This window comes from Felis catus, chromosome C1 (genome assembly GCF_018350175.1).
Source record: "Felis catus isolate Fca126 chromosome C1, F.catus_Fca126_mat1.0, whole genome shotgun sequence".
Classification (NCBI taxonomy): Eukaryota; Metazoa; Chordata; class Mammalia; order Carnivora; family Felidae; genus Felis; species Felis catus.
Window position 1 is genome coordinate 37,278,899 of NC_058375.1, and position 13,537 is coordinate 37,292,435.

Below are 13,537 nucleotides of genomic sequence, written 5' to 3' on the forward strand. Positions count from 1 at the left end.
GACTCGGCAATCAAAAAGTATGAAATCTTGCCATTTGCAACTACATGAATGGAACTGGAGGGTATTATGCTAAGTGAAATTAGTCAGTCAGAGAAAGACAAAAATCATATGACTTCACTCATATGAAGATTTTAAGAGACAAAACAGATGAACATAAGGGAAGGGAAACAAAAATAATATAAATTAGAGAGGGGGACAAAACAGAAGAGACTCATAAATATGGAGAACAAACAGAGGGTTACTGGAGGGGTTGTGGGAGGGAGGATGGGCTAAATGGGTAAGGGGCACTAAGGAATCTACTCCTGAAATCATTGTTGCACTATATGCTAACTAATTTGGATGTAAATTTTTTTAATTTAATTTAATTTAAAAAATATCCCTTGGGTGGATTCACATGGCCTTTTGTAAAGTCTGAAATTCTTACCTGGGCTGACCAGGCATCATTATGCTGCTGGAGCTTTTTCAGTGTCCTATCCCCCGTACTACAGCCAAGGAAATTCAATTCAGTGGACATTTGCAAAGGAATACCAAGAGAAGGAAAAAGAAAGAGAAAGACCAAATGCTGTGCTTTTGGTCTCCAAAATGGGATTTTTGAGTTGTATCTGGCCAGAATAAATAATTTTCTAACTTCCTGTATCTCCCATTAGCATGTCCTGTTGGAGTAGGCTGTAGATTTCCAGTCTCAATCAGGAGTAGAGAGGACACAGGCTGCATCATAAGGAAAGTTTCTACTACATTAAATGAAGATTGTGAAAAAAACCCACCTCTTCCAGCCTGGCAGACTAGGGTAAGAATTAGCATGCTTTCTAATGATTTTAGTGACACAGAACAGAAAAGAATAAAAATAAATAAACAATATATGTAAAAAAAATAATAATAAGCATTTAAAAAAAGAATAGCAGAGGTGGCGAGGCCAGGGGTCAGGAGAGCATTTGATTTTTCCCCTCTAGGCTAAAATTCCAAAAGTCAGGATTTGGATAGATTTTGCCTTGCTCCCTTTTGGAGAGGAGACAAAGTGAAAACGGCAGTGAAGCAGATAAATGGTTTGAGTTAGCAGCCTCAAGACTCTCTTAGGCTCCTGGGTATAGTGCAAAAAGTCCCAAAGTTCTTTGCTTTCCAAGGAAAGATATGGAATGCAGCTGAAGGACTGGCCAGGTCTCAGAAGGGGTTAACATCTCCAGCAAGAACATGAGTAAGAGTGAGTCAGTTAAGGAGTCCCCAGGCCCTGACCCTGCTAAAAGAACTAACTAGAAGTTCACCAACCACACTCGGCAATTTGTCAGTCAGCCCAGAGGACCCCAGGACCAGACTCATGAAGCTGAGACTAGCCTGGATCCTGAAGGCAGAGCATGGAAATGAGGTCCTCAGCCCGATCACCACAATGTGTTCATATGAAGGCTACCATACACTTATCAAGGTACAGAGGAAGAATCTGGAAAACTAAAACACCATGAGTTACCCAGATGAAAGTTTATAAACTGGAAGATTCTGAGACAGGGCCAAATAACAACTTCTAGATGAGGAATGGAGATAGTCAGGAGGTGGGAAGGCCTTGAGAAGAAGGAGCTGAAACATTTAATGTGTGATACATAATAGAACATTTCAGGGGCTGGTACTTGGTCCAGATGAAGGTATCACCACTAGACTCTGTCTTAACTGTTAACCTACCAAATAAAACCTGGCAATGGAGACTGGGGTAAGGGCTTGAGGAGTGGAGGCAGTGACAGGGAGAAGAATAGGAAGCTGTAGCAGAGATTGAGTTTATTGTTCAAGGCTGTAAATCCAACACCTAAAATGTGCCTTTCTTAGCATAAATAAATGAATGAATAAATGAATTTGGGGCAATGCCTATAAAGAAGGTTGGGAGTGGGGGACAGCAGCTTGGGCGGCCAGGTCTGTTGGATCCTAGTTTACCAACTAATAGGTAATAAATACCAAAACACATTACTTTCTAATTATTTCACTACATTTTCCTCTTATGTATGCTCTCCAGATTATTTATGCCTCTGGTATCCAGGGCTGGCTCCATGGGCATGGAACAGGGCCCCGTACTCAGAAGGTGGCAAGCTTGGTTTACTGCTTTCCTGTCATCATCTTGAAATTGTTAACAACTTTTTAATGAGGGGCCCCACATTTTCATATTGCGCTGGGATCCACAAATTAAGTAATTTGGGACCTGATTGTATCTGTAGTGTCTTCTGCAGCTTGATAGCACGGGGTGGACATTGGCAAACGCTGGAAATCCGAGTGAGAACCAATTGTAAAATGTGTACCACCAGACAAGCCACACTATATAAGTATAATGATTACACATGCCCACCCCCAACACCCGTGGGTTTTGATAGAATTTCAGAGTAGGAAAGAAGGTTTTTGGGTTTTTTTGTTTTTGTTTTTGTTTTTTGTTTTAAACATAGCACTTTACCATTTATTTGTGGCAAAGAAGAAAAACAGTGGCCTCAGCCTTGGTATTATTTCAAAACCTAAATTCAGATATCCCATGATTGGAAACTGTCACAGATGAAGTGTGACACTCCAGAAGGGCGGTAAGAAGTCTCCCTGAATGAAGAAGGTTCGCATCAATTGGTGAAAGGTTAGAAATCCGAGAACTCGCGCCTGCCTCCTCTGGCCAAGCCTTAGCTGTCGCTCCCAGCGCTCTTCCTCCGCGGGGAAGCCGGGAGCTCGCCAGAGTGTACGGAGACGCGGTAGGCTGGGCGACCCTCTCCAGGCGCGGGGCGGAGAAAGCCCACCCGCCTCCGGAGCCCCACAGACTTGTCTGCGACCCGCACAGCGATGGAGCCCTCCTGGCTGGAGATGCGCTGGGCGCGGCCCTTGTACCTGGCCTTCGTGTTCTGCCTGGCCCTGGGGCTGCTGCAGGCCATCAAGCTCTACCTGCGGAGGCAGCGGCTGCTGCGAGACCTGTGCCCTTTCCCCGCGCCCCCCACCCACTGGTTCTACGGGCACCAGAAGGTAATGGAAGGGAGGGGCGGAAAAGGATGCTGCCAAGGGAACCCGGCGAGCGGAGAGGAGGCTGCTTGCGCCCCTTCCTCCCATCGCTGCGTCCTGCACAGCTGGCCCACCCTGTGGCTCACAGCACTGCAGGGAAAGGAAAAGAGCCTGGAGCCTCTAGGGTGGAAGCTCCGGGAGGGCTGGGAGGGCCATGTAGAGACTGAGTACAGAAAAAGAACGTGCTGTAGTTCAGGGCGGGCTCTAATTGCTTCACCAATCTCTTGCATTTATGTACTGCATTTTAAAAATCCTACATGGATCGCTAAAAAATAGTTATGTTATTCTAAATAATGCAAATTAACTGCAAAAAATGTGCAAAATTGAGCACAATTAATTGCCACCCTCAGTCCGTTACAACCAGAGAAAATGAACTTTCTTTTCCCAAGATTCTTTTGAAGTAGAGAGCAGCCCCAGCCAATCGCTCAAAAACGGTTGGCGAATTTACATTTTGGTCTGTCTTGTTCTCCAAATCCTCTCTCACTCCTGATTACCTTGTTTTATTCATTCAGCCAGCTTTGAGTGGAATTGTGTGATGGGTGCTAGCATTACAAAGAGCAGACCCCCGTACCTGCCCTCAGAGGGCCAAACCAGATGCATATTTAGAGCACAAAGAGATAATGCAAATACAGTAGTGAGTGCTTTGATAGAGGCCCAGGAACAAGGCATCTTGGAAATAGTTGTCTGTACCTAGGGGAGGAAGGAAAGTCTCTGAAAGGCTGGGCAGAATTCTAAAGGGTGGGTGGGTTGGGAAGGATGTCTCCAGCAGAGCTACTGCGGAATTCTTTGGCTCCCCCACTCCTGGTCCTTCCCTAAAGCAACCACTCTCAACTGTTTTACCTGTTTATTTTCATCCTTACTGCTAAATTAATATTACTATGTTGCATTTCTTAATTCAATCATTTTAGATATCCATTTACTAGCTACTTTATGATGAGTAACCACTTATACCTCATCTTTTGCTGTCCCAATATAGTTATATTGTATTTTTTGATTAAATAGAAAAATTAGTATTTATATTATTTTTATTATGTAAATGTTTACTTACCGCTGATCTAATGGTTGATTTTGTTTCTTTTCTTATGGAACATTTTTTTCTTCCACAGTGTTTCTCATATGCTTAGTTTTTCAAAATCTGTCACTGTTTTTTTTTTCCCCCAAATGTTTTAATAGATAGATCTGTCAAACACATCTCAAGAATCTTTCCAAGTATTAAAACATATCAAACAACCTGTCAGTTTTTATACTTTTCTGGAGACATTTCTCCCAAAGGCCTCTCCTCCTCTTCTAAGCTGGACTGGTTGGTTCTTCTCTAGGTCTGATACATAGATATTGTGCCATCCTGTGTCATATCTTCCATTTCCTGAATACTATGTCTTCTATTTTTCTTGATTTATTTAATCATTTAAATAAATGATTGAGTGAAAGGAATGTCAGGTGAATTTTTTGAGCTCTTGAATAGCTGAAAATGTCTATTAAAATTCATTAATGAATTTTAATTCATTAAAATTCATGACTGATAATTTGGCTGGGTATAGAATTATACTTTGGAAATAATTTTCTCTTGGAATTTTGAAGACATCATGCCATTGTCTTCTAGCTTTCGGGATAACTGTTGAAAATTCTGATACCTTTCTGACTTTTTCCCCAAAATCTTTACTGTGGTAAAATGCCCCAAACATAAAATTTGCCATCTTCACCATTTTTAAAAGTGTACAGTTCAGTGACATTAAATACATTCATAATGCTGTGCAACCACCAGCACTATCCACCTCCATAACACTTTGCATCTTGTAAAACTGAAACTGTATACCCATTCAACAACAGTTCCCCATTTTTGTCTCTCCTCAGCCCCTGGCAACCACCATTCTATTTTCTGTTTCTACAGTTTTAGCTACTCTACATATCTCCTATAAGTGGAATCATGTAGTATCTTTTTGTGACTAGATTATTTCACTTAGCATAATGTCCTTAGGGTTCTTCCATATTGTAGCATGTGTCAGAATTCCCTTCCTTTTTAAAACTGAATAATATTTCACTGTGCATCTATACCACATTTTGTTTATCTGTTCATCCTGTCAGTGGACACTTGGGTTGTATTCCACATTTTAGCTATTGTGAACATGAGTGTAAAAATCTGTTTGACACCCAGCTTTCGACTGGATATATACCCAGAAGTGGAATTACTATATCATATGGTAATTCTATTTTTAATTTTTTGAGGAGCAACCATACTGTTTTCTGCAATGGCTGCACCATTTTACACTTCCACCAGAAGTGCACAGGGGTTCCAATTTCTCCACATTCTTACCAACACTTGTTGTTTTCTGGCTTTTGCTTTTTTCTGATAGTAGTCATCCTAATGAGTGTGAGGTAGTATCTTATACTTTTGATTTGAATTTCCCTAATGATTAGTGATGTTGAGCATCTTTTCATGTGCTCAATGCCATTTGTATATCTTCTTTGGAGGAATGGCCAGTTAAGTCCTTTACCCATATTTGGATCAGGTTGTTTGTTTTTTGATGTTGAGTTTTAATATTTCTCTATGTATTCTGGATATTAATCCCTTATCAGATATATTATTTGTAAATATTTCTCCAATTCTTTGGGTTTTTTTACTTTTCCTGTTACACTGTGTTTTCATACACATTTTTTTAATTTTTGTAAAGTCCAATTTATATATATTTTTTCTTTTTTCCTGTGCCTTTGGTGTCATAATCAAGAAATCATTGCCAGATCCAATGTTGTGAAGAATTTACCCTGTGTTTTCTGCTAAGAGTTTTATAGTTTTAGTTGTTACTTTTAGGTCTTTGAGCCATTTTTGGTTAATTTTTGTATATGGTGTTAGATAAGGAAGGACCCAACTTTATTCTGTTGCATGTGGATATTCGGTTTTCCCAACAACATTTGTTGAAAAAACTGCCCTTTTCCCTTTTTTTTTTTTTCAGGGTACAAAGCTAGTTTATTTGGACAAAGTTTTTCACATACACAGAAAAGCTCAATATGCATTTCCAGCCACCCAATCCCAAGCACTTGGTAATTACAGCCAAAGGTTCAGAAACTTACTGAAGATACAGACCCTGTTTACATGTCCTTTTCCCATTGAATGATTCTATCCCCTTTGTCAAAAATCATTTGACCATATATTTGAGGGTTATTTCTAGGCTTTCTATTTTATTCCATTTGCCTATATGTCTGTCTCTGTGCCAGAACCATGCTGTTTTGATTACTGTAGCTTTGTAGTAAGTTTTGAAATCAGGAAAATGAGTCCTTCAGATTTGTTCTTCTTATTAAAGATTTTTTTGGCTATTCAAGGTCCCCTGAGATTTCATATAAATTTTAGGATAGACTTTTCTATTTCTACAGAAAACATCATCGGGATTTTGTTAGGCATTACATTGAATTTGTAAAACTCTTTGGGTAGTACTGGAATCTTAATAATAATGTCTTCCAATTCGTGAACATGGGATGTGTTTCCATTTATTTATGTTTTTTTAAATACATAAATATTGTTTCTTCAGCAATGTTGTTTAGTTTTCACTGTACAAGTCTTTCACCTTGTTGGTTGGAAATACTTGGTTTTCCAATACTTGATTTCACCTCCTAAATATTTTATTCTTTTTGATGCTATTGTAAATGGGCTTATTTTTGTCATTTTCTTTTCAGATTGTTTATTGTTAGTGTACTGAAATGCAACTGGTTTTTGTGTAGAAAATGTAGATTTTCTACATTTTAATGTAGAAATATAGCTAGCTTTGCCAAATCTAAGGTTAATTCCTTATCTTTTCTTCTAAGAGTTTTATAGTTTTAGCTCTTTCATCTAGAACTTTGATCCATTAAGTTAATTTTTGTATATTGCATAAGGTGGGGGTCCAACTTTATCCTATTTTTTTGTGAATATCCAGTTATCCCAGCACCATTTGTTGAAAAGACGATACTTTGCCCCCATTAAATTGTTTTGACACCTGAGTAGGAAAAACCCAGTTCTCTCCCTGTGGAGACCCCACAGATTAAGGGTTCAGCCCCACAAGATTACCCCAACTCCATTTCAGATGCCAATTGCAAGTCCAGGTTGTTACTGTGCTTCTGACCAATCAGCTATAAGTTGGAGGCTCCCATGACCTTCTCCTCAGGTTTGATTAATATGCTAGAACAGCTCACAGAACTCAGGAAACAGTTGACTTACTGTTTACCAGTTTGTTATAAAAGGATATAATAAAGGATACAGATGAACATGCAGTTGGAAGTGATGCAAAGGACAAGTATGTGGGAAGGGGCACAGAGCTTCCACAGAGCCCTCTCCAGATGCATCACTCTACCAGCACCTCGTTGTGTTCACCAAACCTGGTCTCCAAACCCTGTACTTTTGGAATTATTATGGAGGCTTCATCACGTAGATACGATTGAACATTAACTCCATTTCCAGTTCATCTCCTTCTCTGGAGAATGAGAAGTGAGACTGAAGATTCCAAACTTCTAATTATAGCTTGGTCTAGCTGGTGACCAGCCCCCATCCGAGAGCCCACCAAGAGTCACCTCATTGGAACAAAAGACATTGCTATCAGTTGACTGTAAACATGAAGTTTATTTATGGATTCTCAATTCTATTCTTATAGAATAGAATTATTCTTATTGTCTATACTTATGCTGATACCACACTGTCTTAATTATTTTTGCTTTGTAGTAAGTTTTGAAATTAGGAAGCATGAGTCCTCCTGCTTTGTTCTTTTTCAAGATTACTTGGGCTATTTTGGATACCTCTGGTTTCCATATAAGTTTTAGAATCAGCTTGTCAATGCCTACAAAGAAGCCAGCTGTGATTCTGATGGGGATTGCACTGAATCTGTAGACCAGTTTGGCAAATACTGCCATTTTAACAATATGAAGTTTTCTGCTCCATGAACATGAAATGTCTTTACATGTATATAAGTCTTTTTAAATTTCTTTCAACAATGTTTTGTAGTTTTCAGTAACCTTTACATTTATCCTATTAAATTTGTTTCTGAATGTTTTCTTCTTTCTGATACTGTTGTCAAAGGATGGTTTTATTTTCAGTCAGATTGTTTATTGCAATCATGTTTTAAAGTCCATATCTCTCTTGACTGCCACTAAATTATTTTTTTGTGTGTTTTAGAGAGGCCTCTATCAGAGTTTGCAGATGAGAGATGGCTGATATATCAAGCTGGCTAATATTACCAACTCTACCTATTTACCTTTTTTTTTTTTTGCCCTTTATGTTTCTTTTGACAATTCATCACTCAGATAGTCACCAGGAAGAGCTAGAACTATTATACTTAACCTTCCTAAGGCTCAGTTTCCTCATCTGTAAAATGTAGGTTCTAATCATATCTGCTTCGTAGGGTTCTTGGTATAGAGATTAAACAATATACATCATGGAGGGGAGCTTGGGTGGCTCAATTGCTTAAGCATCCGTCTTCAGCTCAGGTCATGACCTCATGGCTCGTGGTTCAAGCCCCATGTTGGGCTCTGTGCTGACAGCTCAGAACCTGGAGTCTGCTTCAGATTCTGTGTCTCCTTCTCCATCTGCCCCTCCCCCACTCACGTTTTGTCTCTGTCTCTCAAAAATGAATAAACATTTTTAAAAAGTTTAAAAATATATATAAAACATGGAAAGTAACTTGGCAACATCTAGCTCATAGTAGTGCTTTGTAAATGTTAGCTATTACTATTTCTTTGAGAACTAAGCATTTTCTGATTATTTCTGAACAGTGTTTCCTAAATATGTGTAAGACATATTTTCAAATGTATTAAGATACTGCTATGGATGAAGAAATGTAAATTCATATATTACAGGAGTCACAATGGCTTTCTATCCTTTTTGTCCAGAAAGGAGTTACTAAAAGTATGACCAAATGCTTTTGGCTGAAGGTGTCCATGACAATTTTTAACTTAAAAAAATAATCCTCATACTAGGCTATAATTTCCATGAGGACAAAGACTTTGTCTGTCTTATATTTCTCTGCATCTCTATTGCCTGGAATATATAGTAGGCACTTAATAAATTCTCATTTGTTTATTGTTTGCAAATGGATGAAGGAAGGAACATTTGTTTTGTTAGGGAACATCATTGGCATTGTCAGTGGGTACTTGTCACTGACTTGGTTGTGGAAGTGTTAAGAAAAATGAGTCTGCACCATTTCAGGAGGTAGAGTTCAAGAATCTCAATCTGTTAGGGGCCCTACACTTTCCAGGGAACACTTCATGGGATAAAAGGTGCTAGCTTGTAACAGAGGATATTGGGAGCCAAAGTTTGCCAACTTTTCTGAGGATAGCAAATTCTGTATGACTGGTCACATAAGGGAGAACTTGCCAACCTTGGTTTCCTTGCAAGTCAGGACCCCCACAATCATGTATCACTGGGCACCCCCAGACACACATATACAGGTGCCCGCCACACTCCCACTTTATACAAGAAGTTAATGAATCTTCTTGTCAGTGATTTAGAGGAACTATTTAAATGAGCCATTAGTGGTAGAAGACATGAACAGACAATTTTCCAAAGTAGACATTCAGATGACTAACAGACACATGAAAAGATGTTCAACACCACTCATCATTAGGGAAATACAAATAAAAACCACAATAAGATATCACCTCACACCTGTCACAATGGCTAAGATTAACAGCACAGGGAAAAAACAGATGTTGGTGAGGATGTGGAGAAAGAACCCTTTTGCGCTGTTGGTGCAGATGCAAATAGGTGCAGCCACTCTGGAAAGCAGTATGGAGATTCCTCAAAAAATTTAAAATAGAACTACCCTATGACCCAGTAATTGCTATACTAGGAATCTATCCAAAGGATACAAAGATGCTGATTTAAAGGGAAAATGTACCCCAATGTTTATAGCAGCACTATCAACAATAGCTAAATTATGGAAAAAGCCCAAATGTCCATTGATTGATGAATGGATTAAGGAGATGTGGTGTATATACACAATGGAATATTACTCGGCCACCAAAAAGGATGAAATCTTGCCATACGCAACAACATGGATGGAACTAGAGTGTATTATGCTAAGTCAGTCAGAGAAAGACAAATATCATATGACTTTACTCATATGTGGAATTTAAGAAATACAACAGATGAACATAGGGGAAGGGAAGAAAAAATAAGATAAAAACAAGGAGGGATGGGGCGCCTGGGTGGCGCAGTCGGTTAAGCGTCCGACTTCAGCCAGGTCACGATCTCGCGGTCCGGGAGTTCGAGCCCCGCGTCGGGCTCTGGGCTGATGGCTCAGAGCCTGGAGCCTGTTTCCGATTCTGTGTCTCCCTCTCTCTCTGCCCCTCCCCTGTTCATGCTCTGTCTCTCTCTGTCCCAAAAATAAATAAACGTTGAAAAAAAATTTAAAAAAAAAAAAACAAGGAGGGAGGCAAACCATAAGAGATTCTTAAATATAGAGAACAAACTGAGGGTTACTGGAGGGGAGGCAGGTGGGGAGTGTGGGCTAAATGGGTGATGGGCATTAAGAAGGACACTTGTTGGGATGAGTTCTGGGTGTTACATGTAAGTGATGAACCACTGAATTCTACTCCTGAAACCAATACTACACTATATGTTAACTAACTTGGATTTAAATAAATACAAAATAATAATAATAAATGAGCCATTAGTAACCTGCTTATCAAGGCAAAAGTTCATCTCTGATGAAGGGAAAAGAACAGGGTTTTCTTTGTAGATGGAGTGGGCAGGTTTTTGGGGAGAAGCTTTAACTATGAATTCCCAAAAAGGATCATTCCTCAATTAGTAATAATCAGAGAGGAGAAAAGGAAGAGGGAATGGTGAGCTAGATTGTGGGTCATGTTCAATCTACTACCAGTTAGCTTCCCACATAGGAAAACAACTTTCAGCTTCCAGAGTCCACACCTAAAAAGTGTGTGACTTTAGCAGGTGAGGCAGACTCAGCTCGCTTCACCCTCTCAGTTGGGAAAATGGCTCATGGTAGATGTCAATTGACAGAGATTTATTCTGGGGATTCAACATGCATTTAGATGGCGAAGTTAAATACACTGATATTGGTTAGAAAATTATACTCCAAGCTTAGAAATGCTGAGGAGAGCATGTCTGTGCTACCTTATCCGGGCCCTAGATTCGGATCACATCTGTAGGAGGGGATGAGTCCAGATTGGCTGGCTTCTTTAACTTCCTTCACTCATTTTTCACTGCAGCTACTTCAGGATGGTGAAATGGAGAAACTTGAGGAGCTTGTTGGAAAATACCCTTGTGCCTTTCCTTGCTGGGTTGGGCCCTTTCAGGTATTCTTCTATATCTATGACCCAGACTACGCAAAGGCATTTCTGAGCAGAACAGGTAAGAAAAGGGATGAATCTTGGGAACCTATCCTCCTAGGAGGGATATGCACAACTCACAGGCAGGATTCTAAAGGAATCCTGAAGCAAAGATTAATATCAGGCCTTTATTAAGAGACCTGGAGACAAACTGACCGTTACCAGAGTCAGGCGGCAGGGGGCGGAGGGTGAAATATGTGATGGGGATTAAGGAGCGCACTTGTGATAAGTACTGAGCGATGTATGGAAGTGTTGAATCACTACATTTACACCTGAAACTAATATAACACTGTATGTTAACTATACTGGGGTTAAAACAAAGCAAGAGAGGCCTGGCCTGGAGAAAGCCAAGAGAGTTTCTGAGCAATGCTGAAAGGGATTCCCATGTCCCCCAAGTCCCTTGTCAGGCTAAGACTCCCATGAACCCTTTAGGGTGTAACATAAAGCCCCGCTGGCACCACCAGATCACCAAGGGCTTCCTTTACCTCTCGGTTTTGTGATGTCAGTAATACTCCCCATCCCCCAGCCCCTTACTTGCGCATGAGTCTTCAGGGGAATTCAGAAGTAGCTCTGCCTCTGCTGGTTTCGTACCTGAACCTGGGTGCTAGATCATTAATTTACCAGTATAACCTCTTGGCTGCAGTCCAGATATTTTTGTTTTCTTCATATTTCTCAACTGTGTTCCCTTTTGGAACGCGAGTCATCTAACTCCCCCATCCAAGCCTTTTCAAAGACGTCTGTGGCAGATTATCTCATCGCACAAAATTAAAACGTCCAGTTTGGGAGCTCCTGGGTGGCTCAGTCGGTTAAGTGTCCGACGAAGCCCCATGCTGGTCTCCACGTTGGGCGTGAAGCCTACTTAAAAAAAAAATGTCCAGGTTTTGCTCCATCATCTTTGTAAAACTAAGATCTTACATTCTAATCTTTCTTCTCTGTCCATTGTCTCCATTACTTTTAGTAAAACCTAATAAAAGAAAACAGCCTTTCCCTGAAAGTCTCCATTTTTCCCAATCCCTCAGCCCTGATTTGTTTCCTGCTCACTTCTTAAAGGACAAGAGCTGTAAAACACTTCCACATTAGAGGTCATGAGAACCCCCAGAGGCATTTGATCCCCACTCTCTGTGGTCTGCCAGCTCCTGCTGTAAACACTAATCTACTTTCCAAGAAGGATATAATATATTGTCCCAAATCCTGTTCTGGAAACTTGGTCACCCTTGGGCAATCTGTTTCTATAGGAGAAAGTATAAGCAAGGGAAGAATCTGGGTTTGTGTACCTGTCTGCCTCCTGGGGTTTATTGTTCTCTGGCTCCTTAACCAAACTTATGGTTTGCCTGGGCATGCCATGGTTTGCCATGCCATGCCTGGGCTCCTTCTTGCTATTTGTGGTTAGCACAGGCAAATGAAGAGAACCTTCACCGACTTTGGTAATTTTCCTCTAATGCTGTTGTTTGTTTCCTCTGCTTGACTCTACAGATCCCAAGTCCAAGTACCTGTACAAGTTCTTGATTCCATGTCTTGGTATGTATGTGCCAGAGAGACAGGTGATTCACTCTCTCGCTTGAGGTCCCCTTGGTATAGTAAAGCATTCCAAAGAAACAAGTCAGAATGCTCAAAACAATTAAGAGGATGGACGATCTATGCTGCAAGTTATCTAGGGGAAAAATCAAGAGGGAGTGCTAAGATCAACCCAGCACAGCTTCCTAAGAACCCTCCTTATCCGTTTCTCTCTCCAAAGTCTCATTCTCAAGGCAGCATGTGTGTGAATCTGTCCCATCTCTGTCTTTAAAACTTCAGCCACACATCTGTATTCTTTATTTTGTCCTTTCTTTTCTCTTGTTTTCTTGGATCTTCCACTTTCCTTTTGGAGTCCATATATTTCCATATGCAAACCAGTACAGTTTTGCTCTGAAGTATAGTTTGGTGGTTTTCCATGAGCAGATGAATTAAGCCTTCTGGTCATGTAATTGGTATTCATGTTAGACAAAGAAGGAATTACATGAAAAAACTGTTGATTTGGGGTTCAGAGCTACTTGGATTTGAATACTGCCTCCCACTAGCTAGTTGCATGTGATTCTGGGGAAATCTTCTGATGAGAGTTACATCTCTAGGCCATTGTGGGGATTAAATGAAACACGTATTTTCAGCACTTACTGTAGTGGCTGGCATGGTACCAGCACCAGACCATACATCTCAAGCCTGACATGTTGTAAGCACCCAATGAATGATG

General features: G+C 40.2%; 1 protein-coding gene across 2 annotated transcripts in view; it reads left to right on the forward strand.

Moving 5' to 3' along the window:
• CYP4X1 (cytochrome P450 family 4 subfamily X member 1) overlaps nucleotides 1-13,537 on the forward strand; it is a 66,717-nt gene that overhangs the window by 26,791 nt on the left and 26,389 nt on the right. The window contains exons 1-3 of one of the 2 annotated variants that reach the window (XM_023258650.2): nucleotides 2,620-2,967; nucleotides 11,191-11,332; nucleotides 12,784-12,828. In XM_023258650.2, the coding sequence (XP_023114418.1) occupies nucleotides 2,791-2,967; nucleotides 11,191-11,332; nucleotides 12,784-12,828 (364 nt within the window). In that variant the 5' untranslated portion in view covers nucleotides 2,620-2,790. Of the gene's footprint in view, nucleotides 1-2,619; nucleotides 2,968-11,190; nucleotides 11,333-12,783; nucleotides 12,829-13,537 lie in introns of those variants that run through there. The other variant, XM_023258651.2, reaches the window with a different exon arrangement.